Source organism: Gavialis gangeticus, unplaced genomic scaffold (assembly GCF_001723915.1).
Source record: "Gavialis gangeticus isolate Ggan-Ray unplaced genomic scaffold, GavGan_comp1, whole genome shotgun sequence".
Lineage (NCBI taxonomy): Eukaryota > Metazoa > Chordata > Crocodylia > Gavialidae > Gavialis > Gavialis gangeticus.
In genome coordinates this window covers 12,441,216-12,459,663 of record NW_017728964.1, presented here as the reverse complement: position 1 = coordinate 12,459,663, position 18,448 = coordinate 12,441,216, and the positions used below count along the sequence as shown (strand labels likewise).

At 49.7% G+C, this 18,448-nt stretch overlaps 1 protein-coding gene across 2 annotated transcripts in view; it reads right to left on the bottom strand.

Annotated features, from left to right (window-relative positions):
• CYGB (cytoglobin) overlaps positions 1 to 12,768 on the bottom strand; it is a 55,186-nt gene extending 42,418 nt beyond the window's left edge. Inside the window, exon 1 of one of the 2 annotated variants that reach the window (XM_019503030.1) lies at positions 12,230 to 12,768. In XM_019503030.1, the coding sequence (XP_019358575.1) occupies positions 12,230 to 12,372 (143 nt within the window). In that variant the 5' untranslated portion in view covers positions 12,373 to 12,768. The remainder of the gene's footprint in view (positions 1 to 12,229) is intronic. The other variant, XM_019503025.1, reaches the window with a different exon arrangement.
• Between the last annotated feature and the right edge of the window lie 5,680 nt (positions 12,769 to 18,448).

The window sequence follows — 18,448 nt, the reverse complement described above, 5'->3', positions numbered from 1 at the left end:
TCCTCTGTAACGTCGTTATCTTGATTTGAGCAGCCCCAGCTTTGATTTATCAAAGGCTTTCCGAGATGCTCGCCTCAAAGAGCTGAGGCCACCGCTGTGCTCTGAAGTAATTACACTTTCACAATGTGGAAGCTGGTCGGCTATAGTCATTTTGCCACCACAGGCAGCACATCTTGCTAGACTGTGTAATGGCCTCCAAATTCACTCTGTCCTCATTATACCTGTGGATATTGCTGGAGGCTCAAACATCTCTTGATTCATAAATCTAACTTTCCACACAGTGCTCTGCAAGCCCTCAATCCTGACAGTATCTATTTTGGTTTTCTGGAAGCCACATGGTTTTTGCAGTGCCGTCTTGCAAGAGCCATTATAGAAATGACTTCAGTTTTGGGCATCAGGGATCTGGCCTCATGCTAGGAAACCCACGTTCCTGTGTCCAAATGCCTCGCTGGGGTTTTGGTTTCAGTTTACACAGGTTGGTTTTATCTTAAGTCTTCTTTTTTTTTTTAATTTCCAGTTTAATTTCCACTTTCCCTAAGAAAGGGGCTTCTCAGTGCTGTTCGTAGCTAGGATTCAACACATGGAGTCATGCTCCTGGCGACATGGCCCCCTGGCAGTGGAAAGCTACCGGGATACAGCTCTGCGTGAGAATCCAGCCAAACAATGCCTCCAAAAAGTGGACAAATCAACAGGGGATTGGGCAAACTTATGGAGGAAAGGTCCATCCCGGGGTACTGAACACGGAAGAGAGGGCTATAGCCACTGACTCAAAACTTCCTATGCCTCTGACTGCTGGGCGGTGCAGTGGGAGAGGGGTTGGAGGCGGAAAATATTGAACATGCCCTGTTGAGCCTGCCCCCCAGCACCTACCCTCTGCCATTTTAGTAGATGAGCCTGCTAGTTGTGAAGTGACAGTGGGCCTGAGCTCACCAGGAGCCTCAAGCCTCTCCCAATGGTTAGAGGGAGGCTGCTGGACGAACCCAGGAAATGGCAGTTCTTCGTTCATGGGTTGGTCTCCTTGTAAGGTGACTCGAACATGGTTAAAGGGACGACCCAAAGTACCGTGGACACGAGCCATGTTGGGCTGTTCCCTCACTTTCTGTTTCATTACCGGAGGTGCTCACCACTGCACCCCACTGTCCTTGCGATGCTGTTACTTGTAGTAGCCCATCCCCAGCCTTCCAGTCCTGTGAGCACGGTTTATTCTGGCTGAGATGAGGAGCCTCTCGACAAAAAGATATTCCCCTCCCCAGCTCCCAGCCATTCAACCAGCCCAGGGAGGTGGTCACCGCTGTGGAAAGGGAAGAAAGGGGTCTCTCTCTTTGCATCCCACAGCCAGGTATGGTAGGAAGCTGGTCAACCTGGAGGAGCAGAAGTTGCCCGTGGAAGACTTGATCCAAAACCCCAGTGATATCCATGGAAAGATGGCCATGGATGTCAACCAATTTTGGACCAGGCCCTGGGAAAGATGACCTCCTGAGGTCCCTTCCAACCCAAATCTTCTATGATACTATGAGCCTATGAAAGAGCAGGGGGTCCGCCGAAGACCACAGGAGCCCTATTTAGCTTGCCTGGGAGCTAGGATCCAAAGAGATTAGGCAACTTGCTGAGTTCTGTAGTAGTAGACTGAACCTAGACCGCTAAGGTCCTACTCTAGTACCTTATTCTCACAGCCCTCCTCTTTTCCCTAAATGAAATGCAGATTAAAGCAGAAGAGAAACCACCATGTAAACAAACATTAAAGAACGGGCTCAAATAAACAAAAAATTAAGTCAAGAGTTAAACATCAGGTACAATGATTAAGTAACTCAGGGGCAGGTAGGACAGTGGGCAATGATATGATTGAGGATTATGATCCTAGCACTGGAGCCTGCTAGGACTGAATACAGGGACAGGGATGAATGCAGGGCTAGACCCTGTGAACATACTTGGCATCAGGTATGAATTTCTCTGTTGTTCTTTGTCTGCCTCATCCATTCAGACGGTCAGGTTTTGTGGACAGGGACTATCATTCTGTGTACAGATAGCACCTAGTGTGAGACAGTTTTGATCCTGACCACAGCTGGGGATTATGAGGACAATATAATATGGCACAGGGTGATACAGGGGACATAGTGATCAAAAAAGAGTCCTGCATGGGATTATCAGCTAAGCACACTGGGCACGAGAGCACAGCAATGGCCCTTCTTCAAAGTACTGCTGGAAAGCTGTTGAAAGCTCTGTGCAGCCCAGAGAGTTTGTAGCTGCAACCCCTTTCCAGGGCACCAAGCATTCATCATGCCTATCACTTGCTTTGCATACACACTGGGAGCTTACATGCCAGGGCAGCTCATTGACTTGGGTAGGCACTTTTAAACCTGAGGCTACTGTTCATGATCTGACTCTTGCATCCTTCTGTCTCCTCATAACAGTGCACATATGCAGTTGCCAGATGATCATAGTGTCTGTTGCCGTCTATCATTGCTGAGGCTTGCACTTCTTGAGAGCATTGCTAATACCCTCCGGGGCACAAAGTTTTGCCACTAACTTGTGTGAGTCTCTCAGTTCTTGTCGTGAGCTCACGGTGAGTTCCCCAAGCCCCTTCTGCTGCAAGCAGTGTCAAGCCAATCGCTCCAACTTGGCATCATCAGTGGGTCCTAGAACGCCAGTGCCAGATACCACCCTCTGGGGGACCTTTCAGTCCCCAAAGGATGAGCAGCACCATACCAGAAACTACTTTATGTCAGTTGGCACCTCCACTAGCTTGGTGCCCAAGGACCCTGTACAATTACCCCCTTTCTAAGACTGCATAGTTATCCTTAGAAATGAAGCTAACAGGGATGATTTGCCTTCAGCAGAGAGTCCTTGTCAGGCACACTGGTATTTCGAAGGTTGAGAAGCATATGATGTGTAAGCAGCACAGCTCACTGCTCCAGTGATATATTAAATTCTTAGCTTCTACCAGATAACACAAGGTCTGTCCTTTCAGTGATTTTAATGAGCGCTGTAGCTCGACAGACAGAAACACTCCGTAGCCCACAGCAAAGATGTTTTGTGCATTTATAGAATCAGATAATCATATAGAGCCATATTTGCCTCTTCTCACCTACACCACAGCCTTCTCATTAAATGGAGCAGTTTAACTGAGCAGAAAAGTTGGCCCACACACACCCTGTTCTGGTGTAGAGATCCTCATGGGTTAGCACAAATCAATACTGCTAAGCACTAGTTGCATTACAGACAGTTGGATGGCTATCCGTAACAATTGGTTTTGCTCTTCTGCTATTGCTACTGCAGTACCTGCTATCTTGAGGGCAAAAGTGGGAGTCTTTTGAGATAGATTCCGGGAACATTTCTCAAACTTGTTCCAGTTCACTAGAACTTTTTTTATGATCTTCAGGCTGGAGGAAGCATTCAGATACAGCAAATGAGATTTCAAAATAATTTGTTACAGCAAAACATTGAAAGAGGAAAAGGAAAGGAGAAGACATTATTTCAGCTTTACAGTGTTCTCGCCTCCCCAGGGAAGGTTTTGAAAGAAACCCGAGATTGGTGAAGAGTGAATTCTGTAGGACTCGTATAACAGGACAACAGCAACTCTGGACAAGAATATTATGTGTGCTGAGAGTCAGGATAGATGTGGGGATTAGGGATTGAGTCAAGAGACCTGGGATCTATGCCCAGCTCTGTTCCTACTCTGCTCATATCAGATAAGTAATTTCACCTGTGCATGTCTTTGCAGTAGAGACAAGACACAAGGGTGGGAGTGGAGACAAAGTCATGGGACAGGAAATGCTGTGTGTACTCTACACAGACACAGTGCCTAGACTAGTGAGACCCGAGCCTTAACTGCAGCTTCTAGGTACTACTGCAATAGAGACTACAGAAATACGCAGGAAGACTAACAAAAGTGCAGTGAAAATGTAAGAGAGATTCTCTCAGGAAGGCTTCTCCATCCATCCACCATCCTACAGACCATATCACTCCCCTACTTCTCCACCATGCCCCACTTTTCCTCCCAATCGCCAGTACTCAAACTGACCCCAACACACTACCACAGACTCCTTCTCCTGTATGACAGCATCTAACACCCCTAAGCAATCACACAGAGCAGTGATACCAGAAAGTGCATAGAACATGTCCGTACTGCTAGCTAGGGTTGACCCTGTGCATGCCTTCAACCAGCCCCAGCCACCCCTCCTCACCTGCATCTTGCCATAGGGCCACAGCAAATTGGCTTTTTATCCCTCCAGCAGAGCCCTTTTAGGAATCAGTCTCCCCACTACTTGCCTCAGCTTCTCCTTCTGTGCTTGACTCTAGTTCCCAGCAGTAAAGAAAGGAGGTGGGTGCAGAAGGGCTAGACATCGAGGACAGGAGGTGGGAGGTTTGTGGTTGGAGGGCTCTGGGCTTGTAACCTGCAGCAGGTAGGTGAGTTTGGAATATGCTGGAGGCAGAAGCAGGTTAAGAGAAAAGTTCAGCCTCAGGACCTGAAGGCCAGTGGTGCTCCCAGGATGGGGCTGGACAGCCAGTGAGAGCTGAATTTGGGGGTGTAGTTGGTTGGGGAGCACAGGTTTGGAGATGGCCTAAGTAGCATCCCTATGCGGCCAACAAGTGTTCCAGAAGCCAGGCTGTAGGAACAGCTAACCCATCCTGCATGATCTTCAGGCAACTCTGCTAGGTGAGTTGGGACTTTTGTAGCTAAACTGCCGACTGGAATCCTTAATATTGTTGCCTATTGCCATTTTTCTTGCCTTTCCTGCTTCTCGAGTGCTTTTGCAAAGTTCACGCAAAGTATCTGCTTATTAAGCCTGAGGGTTTCCATGAATTTTCCAAAGTAGTCTTGCTGTGTTTGCTCATTAACTCAGCTGAGCCAAATTTTTCCAGGCAAAACATTCCCCCGCTCCCTCCCCAAAAGGCATAGTCAGTTCAACCAAGACACATGAGGAATTCACGACAAATTAGTCTCAGTGCTTTGGCTCCCAAAAATTTAATAAATGGGGGGGAAACAGGTTGCAACTCTTTATTTTAATGTTTGAAAACATTGCAACATGTTGATCCCAACCTGACCTTTCATTTTGTAATGTGTCTGAATTTAACTGGAGAGAAAGGAGGAGGGGAAACACTTTGGAAACCAAATATTTTGTTTTACATGGAACAAAAAATGTTTTCCTGCACCTTGAAATTCGTTTGGTTTCAGGGTTTGGTTTGGGCTTGTGTTCCTTGTTGGTTTTCTCTTTTGTTTTTTGATCTGGCAAGAAAACCCAAGAATTTTTGTATTGAGTTGGCCCGAATATTTTTATTTTTTTGCTTCAGTTAATGAACTCGCTTGGCCCTGCTCTTTACTAAAGCTGTTTGCATTTAAACCTAATGGTGCCCATGGCTCTTGGGGTGCTTATGTTCAACACCCTTGACAAACACTGGCTGGCCCAAATCCTGCTGTTTCAGATAGGAGAAAACTCCTCTCAGAAGCAATGGGGGCTGCTTCTCTATTTATAATGACTCCTCTTTAGATGACTCCGGTTGGTGTGTGAGAGAGTGTAGGAGAGAGAAGTGCAGAGCACCAGGCAAGGAAGATATTCTGAGGCTGAGAAGAAGTTGAAACTAGAGCTGTGAAAATTAAGATGAAATCCATCTTAAAAGGACATAGGCTTGGTGTATTGATCTCTAGAAATTATAGTGGAGAAATGCCAGAGCTTGTAGACCCACAAACGCTAGTTCAGAATGACTGCAGTGTGTTGCAGTGGCTTTGCTACTTCTGTTACTGTTGGTGCTTGATGCAGTTATACAATTTGGTATGCTCTGAAAAGAGCAAATTAAAGCGTCCAAGGTTTTCACCAAAGAGATCGAAGGGGCATCTATCATTCTTCAGTGTCTACATCTCACTCTGTGGGCAGGTTGCTCATATGTGTGCACTGCAAATCTGAACTGCATCACCACAAAAGCTGTGGGATTTTGTTCATGCCGTGTGCGTATGTGCTTGCAGTTGTTGGATGTGTCTCTGTCAGAAGTGTGTTTGTAAGATTGTCAAGGTCCTCCAGGGAATTAGATCCCCACTGGCTTTCAGCAGGAGCTTATTCTCAGGGGTACTGTTACATATCCCATCCTGTGTGCGCAATGGTGTGTGCTTTCTGTATGCATGCAACGCGAAGATGTGTGCACTGTGTTTGCCTGTATAAGATTCAGCAAGCGTTCAGTGACTGTGTTGGGACTGATGCAGATCTGTACTGCTGTAAAGCAAGATAAATGGGCTTTCTGTCCCACGTATCATTTCTTATTAACAGAAATAACAAGGTGTTGGGATCTACAGCTAACTATTGGCAATGAAAGTATCTTCTAGGTGGCGTACAACCTACAATGCAAGCTGCTGAAAGTGACTGCTACTCGTATTTGTGCACAGAGCTCAACTACAGAACAGCAGGAGCTCTTTATAAAGGAACAATTCTCATTCTCCCTCGGTTGCTTTTGGGGAGACTGAGGCCCAGAGAAATGAAGTAGCTTGTGGGACACTGCAGAGGCAGTGCCAGGGACAGAGAGGAGGTCTCCTGGGGTACAGCAAGGTGCCTACTTCCCCGGGCTGGGCTGCGTCCCCTTCCTCGTCTGCATGCTCCCACTGAAATCTGGGTTCACTGGCGTCAGCAAGATGTTGCTTAGGGGGACAAGGCAGCAAAGCTGGGCCCAAGTTCTGTTCGGCTCCTGTTTTCTGAAGGCTTAAGCACGTAGCTGTGAAATCAGTAGTAATGTTGAATGCCTTGGCCTGTGGTTTCCCCAGGGAGAAAGACAACTGAGATGAGGAGATTGTGTTTCCTCAGAAGGGCGGATCCCCCACCACAGAAATGGGTCAATTAGTGCGATCCTTTTAACCACATAGCATTGATTCCCAGGGTCTGGCGGTAGCGTAGTAAAATTTATTAGCAACATTTATATCCCAATAGCCCCTTGAGGCTCCCGGCAGCATCATGCTCTGGCTGCTGGAGAAGGAAAGAGGAAGGATTATCTAAGTATTAGGGTAGTCACCCGGGAGCTGACTCCCTGCTCTGCTACAGACTTCCTGGGTGTCCTTGAGTAGCTCACTTGGCCTCTCCATGCTTCAGTGCCCACCCTGCCCAATCAGTAATAGCACTGCCTCATGGGGGCACTGAGAGGATGCGTATGTTGTGATCGAAGGCATGGTGACAAGGACCGCACAGATGCCAGCAGCAGAGGTCAGCTGTGCACATGTGCACAGTAAAAATGCCCGCTCAAAAGAGACCGGGCATACCACCCATGGGAGAGGAAGCTGAGGTGAAGTGAGTTGCCCAAGTCCACAGCATATACACGTCTGAGTCACGTACGGGGGCCAGTCAGCAGTGTGACAGTACGGCAGCCAGCTCCCAGCTACCCTGTCTCAAACAGGACCCCTGGTCTGTGCTATCAGCGCCGAGAGCTGACCCCTCCATCAGGTGGGGATGGCCCAGGGAAAGCAGCCTTGGGTTGTACCTGGAATCACGAGCTTCTTGTCTACCCAGAGCAGGAGCCAGGAGGAGCAGACTGCGTGTGCTAGGACCCAAGGGGCTTTGACCAAGGCAGAAGGAGAAGGAAGCTATTTCTTGCCGCAGGGCAGGACTCAGAGCTATTGGGTTATCGGCACCTCCCTTCCAGTCGAACAGCATTTTAGGGTAAATAATTGCCATGCACCAAAAAATACCAAGTCACCTCATCCTCTTTCAGCCCCACCTGTGCCCTCTCATTGGGCTGCCAAAGGGCCGCGGCCTGCGTGCCTCGTTGTTTCCAAAAGAAGTGCCTGGCCTCTGGCCTGGGGATTGTGTTTCCTACCTGGCTGAGCTGGTTTGCAAACACAGCGTGTTCTTTCAGGGCATAAGGCCACGGCACCCGGGCCTGTCGCCATGCGTTTGTATAACTTGTCTCTGTGCATCAGACATTCCCAGACTTCCTCTGGCTCTGGGTCTGTCATAGAAAGCAGTGGCTACCTCCCCTTGGCTTTGCTAGCTCCAGCCCTGGGCCTTGTATTTGTTAGCACAGCGCATCTCTGTGGGTGTCTGTGAAGAACTAAGCCATTTCCAAATGGCAGAACCAGGCACAGAGTCTGCCCCTGCCCATTCCAGACAGAGGCAGATAATTGAATGGGAAAGGTGAGGCAGAGGCAGAAACAGGTCCCAGTTTTGCATAGGGCATGAAGACAAACCCTAAATTTGCTCCTCGACCCTGAGAACAATGAGCAACAAGCGCAGCTGCTTATTTTTGGCCTGTCTGCCTTAATGGATTCAGCATGTGGGTTGCCGTTAATAGGACCTGGAGCAATTTATTTGCCTGCCATCTGCTACCAAGTCACTGGATGTCCTTATCCAAGTCGCATTTTGCCTCTGGCAGAAGGCAGGACAGGGCAGCACCTTGGAGACTAAGGTATGAGCTTTTGTAGGCAACAGCCTGCTTGATCAAATGTGTGTGCCTCAGTTTCCATACACAGAGGCCGATGCTCTGCCTGCTTTGTAACTCCCCCAGCAATTTGGAGAGAGTGGGCTGGGAAAGCTTGCTGTACCTGTACGGGTGGGCCGCATGCTCTCTGATACAGATTGGCTGTCACTTTGCCCATGCACACGAGCAGGACGGTGGCTGCACATGGTCTGAGCGTACCAACAAGCCAAAACACTGTGACCCTTGTAGTTGTCGAGCTGCTGAATCATTTATGAGAAAGTAAAAGCAAAGCGTGACTCCATCTCCTTTCCCCCCTGGGCCTGCCAGCAGCCTCTACACATGACCTAGTTCTCCTGGAGGGAGCTACTGCTGATGCCAGCTGTGAAATGTGAAGGCGTGCCGGAGTCAGCCGGGGGAGAGCCGTTAACACAGGTACTGACAAGTGAAGCCAGGGCTGTCCTGTTTTTATGATGCACACATTTCCCCGGGGAGTTCTAGGGTGAGAACGGTGTGAAAGCTCAGTTGAGAGCCAGTTCGATCCCTGGAAAGGAGGATTCGCTCTCAGTTTTGGAGCTTCTTAATCTGTCCTTAGAACTCAGCCCTACCCCCGTCCTCTGCTGTCCCTCTGGTTGCCCTCTTCTCCAGCATGGGGTGAAGGCTGTGCATTAGCATCTATAGATGGCCTTTGTGAGGGAGCTGTGAGTCACCTGCAGTGTGTCATGTCACAGGGACAAATGTGATCTTTTGCTTTTGCACCAGGGAAAAAAGGATGGGTCACTTGCTATAACCTAGAACCCTTCCTGCTCTTTCCTACACCCCCACCTCCCTCCCATTGCCACAGGTATCTTGGCAGAGCTCTGGCTGGCAAGAAAGGCAGCCATACAACCCCAAATCTACCTACGTAAATCCCAGGTGCTAAGTTTTAATTAACGCATTTTCCCACCCAGCTCCTGCCTCCCTGGGAATCCTTTTCTTTGCCAAGCCAGTTGCTCTGGCTTTGTTAGCTGGCACTCCCTTGGGGACAATGACAAGGAAACCCCAGCCTGCAGTTCTGGGACATTTAGAATTAAGCATCAAGCAATGGCCTGGGTCTCCAAACAGCCCGGGACATTGGGAAAGTTTGGATGCAGCTCAGGAGTTTACAGCGAGGGCCTCTCTGTGCCTGTCTCCCTTTCCCCTGTCCTGATTGCTTTTCAGGCTGTTGTGCAAACCCAAAGCTGAGGATGCTCTCTGACCCCTTGCTTCTCTCAGGAATCATTGGGATTACTTGGAACTTGATTTTTGTTACAGCACATTGACAGCCAAAGCAATGTGCTTGGCTCTCCAGGGCTTCTGCCTGTTGTGATGACCACAGGCTTTGCTTTCTTCTCTTCTCCTGTGTTCCTTGTTAGCCTCTCCTCCTACCCCCACCTTCCTGCCCCCTTGGTGTGTCAGCTACACTTGCTGCGCATGCATGCAGCATCGCAGAGATGCTCGCGCCTGTGTCACATATCCCATGCCTCGTACCCACCCTCCCTGAAACCACTGATGAACTGGAACAGTTCTGTCCACTTGCAGGTGCCAAGGTGAACTCTCCAGTGCAGCCTTTCAGCAGGAGATTGAGGACAGGAGTCTAGGACATTTGCAACGCTGCGTGACTAATGACTACCCCATGTTCCATCAATCAGGTGTCCATAGCTGCTCCTCTCCCCTCAGCATCCTAAGAACAAGACTCCCTGCTTCAACACCACCCATCAGTTGCCCTGGAGGAGAAGAAAGGTGTCAAAAGAGTCAGCCCTGAATCAGGAGCAAAGGCTGCTTTGGACAGAGTGGGGCCAAATGATAGGGCTCAGATCCCCCTCCATGCTGGAAGTGTTCAGTCTCACTTCTACTGATGGGAAAAGCTGCAGTAAATATCCAGTATGGGTTTCCCTAACTCTCATGGGTGGAAAATGCTGGGTACTTGTGAGCATGCAGGTAGCAGCACGCAGCAAGGTCAGGCAAGCAGAAGGCAGTCATAGAAAAAACAGCCAGAGCCTTTGGAGCCGAGAGGACCATCAAGAAACCTCCAGCCAGAGCTCGGAGACCCTTCTTCACAGAACAGCCCCTCAGCACGTCCCACTCCCCTCCCGCCTCCTCATTGTGGCTCAGGTCAACCCAACTTGAATCTGTCCTTGCCCAGTGCTGTGGGGCCTTGGGGCTGGGGTTCAGCCCCTGCTGGAAGTGGGGCAGGAGAACCAGGCACGCGATTCAAGTGCAGATCCCGGGGGATGGAGAGGTTGGTGCTTTGAAATGATGTATGGAGGTGCTGGAGCAAAAACCTTGCCTGAAGGCAGTGGCAAAGCTCCCACTGATTTCAGTGGAGCCAGGGTTTCGCCCGAATGGTACATTAACTAGGGCAGGAGATCCCCCAGGATGGGGCTTTCTGGGCAGGGAATACACCTGACTAGTTCAAGCTCCTACACGGAGAAGGCTGAGGGATGGCTGGTGGTTCTTCGTTGGAAGTAGCCCCCTCCAGGAGAGTCCCATTGGGAGCGCTTGTTCAGATGCCTGCAATCAGACGGACAGGGGCCAGCAGGCTTTGCCCACACATCTCATGGGATCTCTGCTGACCCTGCAGCTCCCGTAGGCTCAGGGTGGCCCCCCCTCCCAGGAAACTTTCAGATTCGTACTAGTGAGAAATGCATCCGGCCAAGTGTCTCTCGGAGCAGGGGTCGGTCCTGAGGCTGATCTCTCCAGAGCAAGGTTTGCACCTGGATTTCAAACACTCCAGTGTTAAGACAGTGGGGATTTTAGTTTGGGCTAAAGTGGCCAAAAAAGGGGCTCTGGGCAGCTTCCCCCCAGCGCTTGCAGGTGTGTAGAGCAGGAGGTTTATGTTCAAGTCTATATAGCAGGCATCTTTGCTCAGCTCAAGGGGCAACTGGTCATTGTTTCTGTCTGTAGCTGTTCCTCTCCACCTGCCCACCCATCACTGGCTTCTCCCGCAGTTCCTCCTCTCCCCTGAAACCCAAGGCCTTGTCGTCCTCTCCTCTACACCAGGCTTCCTCCCCTGACTTCTCATTTGGGGAGCCAAAGGGCTTGAGACAAGACTGCCTGAGGCTGTGCTGTCCCCAGGGAATATCAAGAGGTTCAGGAGCACAAAAATACAGTCAAACATTCAATGAATAGTGAAGCGCTTGCTGAAAGGGGAAACAACCCCTCCAGCCCAGTCCATCTGCTTGAAATGACACCCCCTCCCCCCAGCTCCCTCCTCTGACAAACACCACTCCCTTTACCTGCAGGTCTCTGGTAGTCCCTAAGGTAGTCACCACATCCCGCTCCCAGTGCAAAAATGTTCTGTGCATCCAAAGCTCACAGACCTATTTTCACATCGCCCCCACCCACAGTCCTGCTAATGACCTTCCGACCACCCTTAGCAGCCAACTTCTGCATTGTTCTTTATAACTGATGCTCTAGTTCGACAAACAGATGGTGCATCACAGACACACCTGTTTTGGTTTCATCTTGGCTTGCGAGTTGCAGGATTTCACCCAAGACCCTGGTATATGCCATGCCATCAGCAAGGATCTAAGTAGAAACCACTGAGCAGCGCCCGGTACAGCTCTTCCCTCCTCCTACACTCCCCCCACCTCCAGCCACAGAGTATAAGGTGACCTTTCCAATTGAAATACTGATTCCCACAAACTATATTAAAAGGGTCCCCCCCATAGCATATTGAAATCAGGAGCGCTGTGAAATCATTCCTGATCAGAGCCAATAATTACTGAGAACAGTTCCCCTCTAGCCACCACTCATTTCATTTTGATTTTATTATTATTTTTGCTCGCTTTGTTTCTTTCTTTTCTTTTTTTTTAAATACCTGATTAGTATGGAGACCCCGACATCCTCGCAGTTGGCATATACTCTGCTCCAGGTCTCTTGAATCACCTTTTTCTCAGCGTCTGACATGTCTTCACTCCTTTCCCATCTCTCAATCTCCATTTCTCCCTGGACTTTCTCCATGAAAAACAGCCGGCACAATCCTCCAGGAAGCCAGGAGGAGATAAAGAGAGATGTGTGTGTGCGCGCGCTCGTGTGTGTGTATCCGTGAGGACAGAATAGGTGTTTGTTCTGTGGTAGTGTGGGTGATACCGTCTGCGTGTGTGTGTGCGTGTGTGTGTGTGCGCGCGCGCTTGTGTTTGTGTGTGGGGGGTACGTAATTAAAAAAATATCCAGGAGATATAATGTATGAGATTAGATTTCAAATCTTCTAGTGCTGTCCATTGCTGTAGTTTGCTTCAGCTCAGCATAGATGTATGACTCTGACTCTGATGGGGAACTGACTAAAAGTAAAATATTCAAAGGCATTGCAAGACCAGCCTCTTTACCAATGTGTGAACGTGAGCTCACTTTCTCTCTCCTCCTCCTCCTCCTCTCTCTCTCTCTCACTCAATGTCTGTCTGTATTTCTCTCTCCCCCCCAAACAGGGCGAAATGAAAAAGTGGTTTTGTGGAACATCAGGATCGTCTGCCTTGGGGATTTTATGACTAAAAGTCTTTTTTTTTTCCAGCCCTTGTAAACAGCTCTGAGAAAATGCAGCATCCAAAGTGAACAGTTAAACTTATCTCAACAGCTGGCTTAGCCGTGCTGTGCCTTTTCTGCTTTCTCTTGCATTACCTAATTTTGCAGGAGATTGTGCGTGAAAGGCAAAATCCCTGCTTGGCTCTGGTTTCTAGTCCGTGCATGTGGGGATAAGGTTGGCTCGGAAGGCAAAGAAGTGGGAAACACCTCGGAAACAAACAGTTGTATTGAGCAGGATCTCGGTGATCCCAACAAAATGTGCTTTCTTTCCCTGCTTCCAACTCAAACCTTAGAGGAATTTGGGTTGCGTGAACTGAACGCAGCGGCACAATCCTAATGCTTGCTGTTGTTCTTTTGTCCGAGATTTTATTGTTAGGATGTTCCACATCTCAGGTAGCGTTTTTGGCAGGCAGGGAAGGAGACAGAGTTAAAGGAGAAGAGAAATTCCTGGATACTTGTGCTGCAGATTATTCCCCCCTCTGCCCCTCCCCCACTCCCAAATGACCTTTCAAACTCATTGAAAACCAGGAATTCTGGATCTGCAGCCCGATCTATTTGCACGCCAAGAAGGAAAATACTACAGGGGCTTATAACAACAGACGGTACCCGAAGGAGGATTGGAAGCAGAGAAATAAGCTGGAAAAGCATGTGTGTAACCGTGTGTGTCTTTTCTTAATTGCTTGCCTAGGTGTACGCTCAGATTGAGAGAGAGCGGGATCAAGACAGACAGATCAGACAGACAGACAAGGACTGCTGGGTCCATGTTAGAGATGGAGAAAGGGATGCAGCAAGAAGACAGCTTGACAGATGGAACGGGTGCGAAAGGCACAACTGATGCGTGCAGAAGAGATAGCGGGTGCCCCTGGAAGGGAGGGCAGCTGCACAGCCGGGTAGGATTGTTTTCCAGAGAAGGTCCCCTGCTGCGTACAGCAGAGGCTGCAGTACTAAGCTAGCCCCCCACAGCAGAATAGGCATGTAGTCTGACAGAGCACAGCAGAAGCTGCTATAGCAGGCGGGTGCCTCGGGAGCGCACCCTGGGAGTTGCTACGGCAGGCACAGCCTATAGCCCAGGAGCGAGCAGCAGACCTGCCAGAGCAGGTAGCCATGCATGTTCCCCTGGAGACACCGCAGGCTGGGTCCAGGATGAAGTCTGCGGTGCTGTCTCTTAAGGACTCAGGCGTTCCTCTTTACCGTGGGACCCGAGTACCAGTCTCTAGGGCACTCGTCCTCCCGGTTCCCCTCTGGGAATGTCCTGACTCTGGACAACCGGAGAAGAGAATTCAAGAGATCCCCAAGTGTTTTTCACAAAGATCTTACCCTTTTAAGCTGCTCCCTGACTTGGAGGTGGCCTGTCTCGTGATTTTTAAGTGTGCTGGGAATACTACAATTCCCCCTTCTGTCTGAGCAAAACTTTCACACAACAACGGGGGAAGGCACGTTTAGAGAACACGAGGGAAAAGCTCTGGTAGAGGTGGGCAGACAAGGATCTTTGGGTGAATCTGGTATCTTTTACTAGACCAACTTAAATAGTTGGAGAACGATGGTAGAGATGGGGTGCGCAGCAGAGGCGGGTAAGAGACTGAACTTTGGTACCTGCCATCTGGCATCGGGCAGGGGCATAAAATGTGGTTATTGTGGTAGTTTCCGTGATTTTTAGTGGCTTCTGAAAAGGAAATAGGCAGGGGGATTCCAGGCAAGGAAAGCCCATGAGATCAGTGTTAATGTAGTGTTGGTACAATCCTATCTGTTGATTATGCAGCCAGCCAATGGCTTATGTTGCAATACTGATTTACAATTGGGGTAAAATTAGTTTCCAGCGTAGCACAGTCATTTCATGGCTGCTTTCTCCAATGCCTGACTCCTTATGGACCTGCCCCTGGCCCAGGTGATAAGAATCTGCCCACTGTTTTCATCAGGAGCTGAATCAAATGTGAGAGCTCGACAAATACATCTATGCAATGCAGCTGTAAAGTGGGGCTGGTCATCAGTTGTCATGTTAAGTCAGGTCATGGGAGACATGGGTACTTTTCTTTGTCCTGCCACAAACTCTCTGGGTAACCTCTGGAGTATCGATTAACCCAGTGGGTCTCAATCTTTTTAGACTCAACGTACCCTCTGTTAGGCTTGTGACGTCCCTTAGAAAATGCCAGCTCCTAAATTTTCCCTTGTTTTTTGACCATGGCAAAATACAAGAGTGAGTCTCCCATCTCAAACAACTCAGAAAGCCTACCGCAGGTTAGAGTGGTGACACTCTGGGGTCCTATCTTGTGACTCATGTTTGCACAGCTAATGGTGCTAACATCATGCTGCAGCGCCCAGACAGCACCCAGTGCCTTACTGCCTTAGCTTCTCCTTTTCCCCATGCCCCTATCTACATAACAGCACAGCAGATATCACAAGAGGTGCTGAGATGGTAACGCACATTAAAGACCATGGGTGTTCATACACTATATGGTTCTGAGGCCACATAGGTATCTTAGACAGTAGAAATGTTACTACGCAGGTGAGGCCCTGTCTATCTCAGGTGTGCGTTTGCAAGAGAGCTAACACATGGTAAGTCTACCTCCCATATCATTGTGCCTGTTTGCAATAGGCTGACAGGACCCTGTCAGTATTAGACGCACTTGGTGCTAGGCGCTGTACAAACAGAGTGGGCAACGTGCCCCAGCCCAGTAGACAGGGTCCGCCGGGCAGCCCAGCAGAGGAAATGACCAGTGATCTGTTGATGCCTTTCTTGTAGGCATTGCTGGAGAAGTGAGATGTTTGAAGGGGTCTGACAGCTGGAAGAGGGCTGAGGGGAGCAGAGTGGGTGCTGTCTGCCCGGCCGGTGAGGGAGCAACCTGGAAAAAAACCTGGAAAAAATCATGGATGTGGCTATGAGGAAAACAGAATGGAAGAGGGGACTTCCAGCCTGGCACCTTGGCAGGGCTGAGGAGGTTGGGGGGCAGGTGCAGGGATGAGGTCAGGCCTGCAGGAAGAGAGAACTTGTCTGGCGGGTACACTTGGGCCTGGACACGCTTGCCTGAGTGTCTATGTGCTTGGGTGTGCGTGTGGGTAAATGCACTGAAATCCTTTCCAAGTCTCTCTCCCTTCATTCCTATCTCCTTGTCTTCCTGCTCTGCGCTTTTCACTTTTCCCTGGTCCATCTAAGAGCTGCCTTCCCTCCTGTATCACTCACCTGCCTTTTCTGTCTGCCTTGTCCCCCCTCTTCTGTGCCTTTGGCACTAGGCCCCCTTCTCTCTCTGCCTCTTTTCCTTTCAGCCACCCCACCTTCCTCTCGTCTCCCTCCTTTCTTTCTCTCTGCCGTGCCTCCCATCTTCACAGCTCGCCTCCCCACTCCCCTGTACCAGAGCTCAGGCCGCCAGGCTGCCTCCGTGCTGGCGTGGAGATGCCAGGAGGCCGACCTGCTGCTTGTCAGGGAGCGCAGAGATCAGCCACTTGTCAGCTCCAAGCTGCTCGGGAGACAGACGCTGCTGGCTCCTGTCTCCGCTTCAGCTCAGCAGTAAAAGACCAAGTGCATTGTTGGGCATCCTCCATTTTCACCCCTGCGGGAGGTGCCATGTAATGCATTGCAGGCCCATCGAACCACTGCTTTCCCCCAGGCTCCTCTTCTGCCTTTCTCCATCTACCCAGCTTTAATATGCTGCCCTGTCTCACTTCCCTGCCTGCCTGTGCCAGCTCTGTTCCCTCTCCCACTCCCCTTTGCTCTCCTACGTTGCCTCTTCTGTTCCATGAATCTGTCAGGAGCCAGGAGAAATGTACTTGGCTCCTGGTCCCCGAGTGGGAGGTAAGCTCCAACCCATACTCCTGCTCTGAACAGCTTTGAACTTGGGTGAGGTTCATCCCGTGCTCGGCTTCCATAACTGGACTACGTCTCTAAAGGGCAGGGCTGAAATTGGAGGTCTCGACACTCCTGACCTTTGAGGCAATTGAAATCTGGATCCAAATTCTGCCGTTTGGCTCCGTTTCTGCTCACAAGTGGTTGCTACCCTGTAAGTCTGTTGGATCTTCCCTGTGCATTGCTTTGCAGTTTGATACATGCCTTTAATTCTAGTTCTCAGAAGGCAGCAAGGCACTTGCTTCTCTTGGGGATATTATAGACTGGAACCAACTCTAGGTTTTCCCTTGTATTTCTTTCTCCTTATGCAGGCACAGATCTGTTCTTCTGGTTCACCCTGATAGTCAGACCAGGAGAGTCTCATCAGCTTCATCAAAGCTGAGAGTTTTTTTGCATTTGCAGAAAATTCAAGGGAGGCTCAGTCCTCTCCAGAAGGAGCTTTTGGGGTTAATGCCCATGTTTAAAAGTAAATTCCTGCTTTGAATCTGTGTTACAGGAATTAAGAGTTGAGAAAATCCCCAGGAAGAGGCTGGGGATGTGCTGATGCAATCCCATTTTCACTTCCATTTCTCAATCAACATGCCTGAAGGTTATTTTGTGAGGAGACAGCTGTCCTGCATGGACGGGGTAGATGCCTATTCCTAGGGGCTGTCTCCTCCCTGCATCCTTGCCCCCCACCTCCCCCATCAGGCATATCTTCTGGCCTCCTGAAGGGAAAACTGATGCTCTGTGTTGATGCTCTTTTTTGGCTTGGAGATCATCACTGGTCTTTTTCTCAGGGCTGCTGAAACTAAGCCTTTTGGCCTCCAGAAGGGAGTGCATGGCACTGCAATTTCTCTCTTTCTTTATTTTAATCTAACCCTGTGCCTGACTAGGAAGTCCTGGGGTGTAAAAAGACTTTAGGAAGTGAAAGAGACTCAAAGAAGCTCCCATCACAGCCAAGAGCCCCGGCAGGGCCAGATTTTTGCCTAAAACCCATTTAAATGCTGTGTTTCCATTGCAGGCTTCCCTGACGGCTGATCACTGAGGGGCTTGTGTGCGAACAGCAGGCAGGTCGAGTTCTGCTCTTGCTGTCACTGAATTCAACTGGGCTGCAAAGGTATCACCCCAGGCAGAGCTAATGCGTCCATGTGCTATATCTAATCCTGTCGCATAAGCTTGAGCTTCAGGGAAAACATGCAGAGGGTTAATGCATCCTCCAAAAGCAGATGCTGTGAGATTAGCTGTTTCCTCCCCCTTCTCTTTTCTGGGGGCAACCCTGCTGCAGTAGCACCCCGATGCCTTTCAGTTAGGGATCCTTGCTTTCCCCATCGTGCCCATCCTCTATACTCTCACGGCTGGGCTGAGCAGGGAGCACAGCACTGATTGGAGGTTGTCCCAGAGGAGGCAGCCAGATGCTGTGGAGCGGGGGTGTGGGGACAAGGGTGAACATACACAGGGTTTTGCCATGGTGCTTATGGGCTTGTGAGTATGGTAAAGAAGCAGATATCAGGGGTATAAGTGTGGAAGGCAGGTCCCTTCAGGACACCCAGGAGTCTCTCCCCAACCTCAGCCAGTGATGCACCCACTGTCCTCATGAGGTGCATCCAGAAGACTGGCTCCTTCTGCAGTGCTCATGAGAAGGGATCCAATCCTCATTTTAGCTGGAAGCAAACATTTCACTCATTCCCTTGTGCTAGT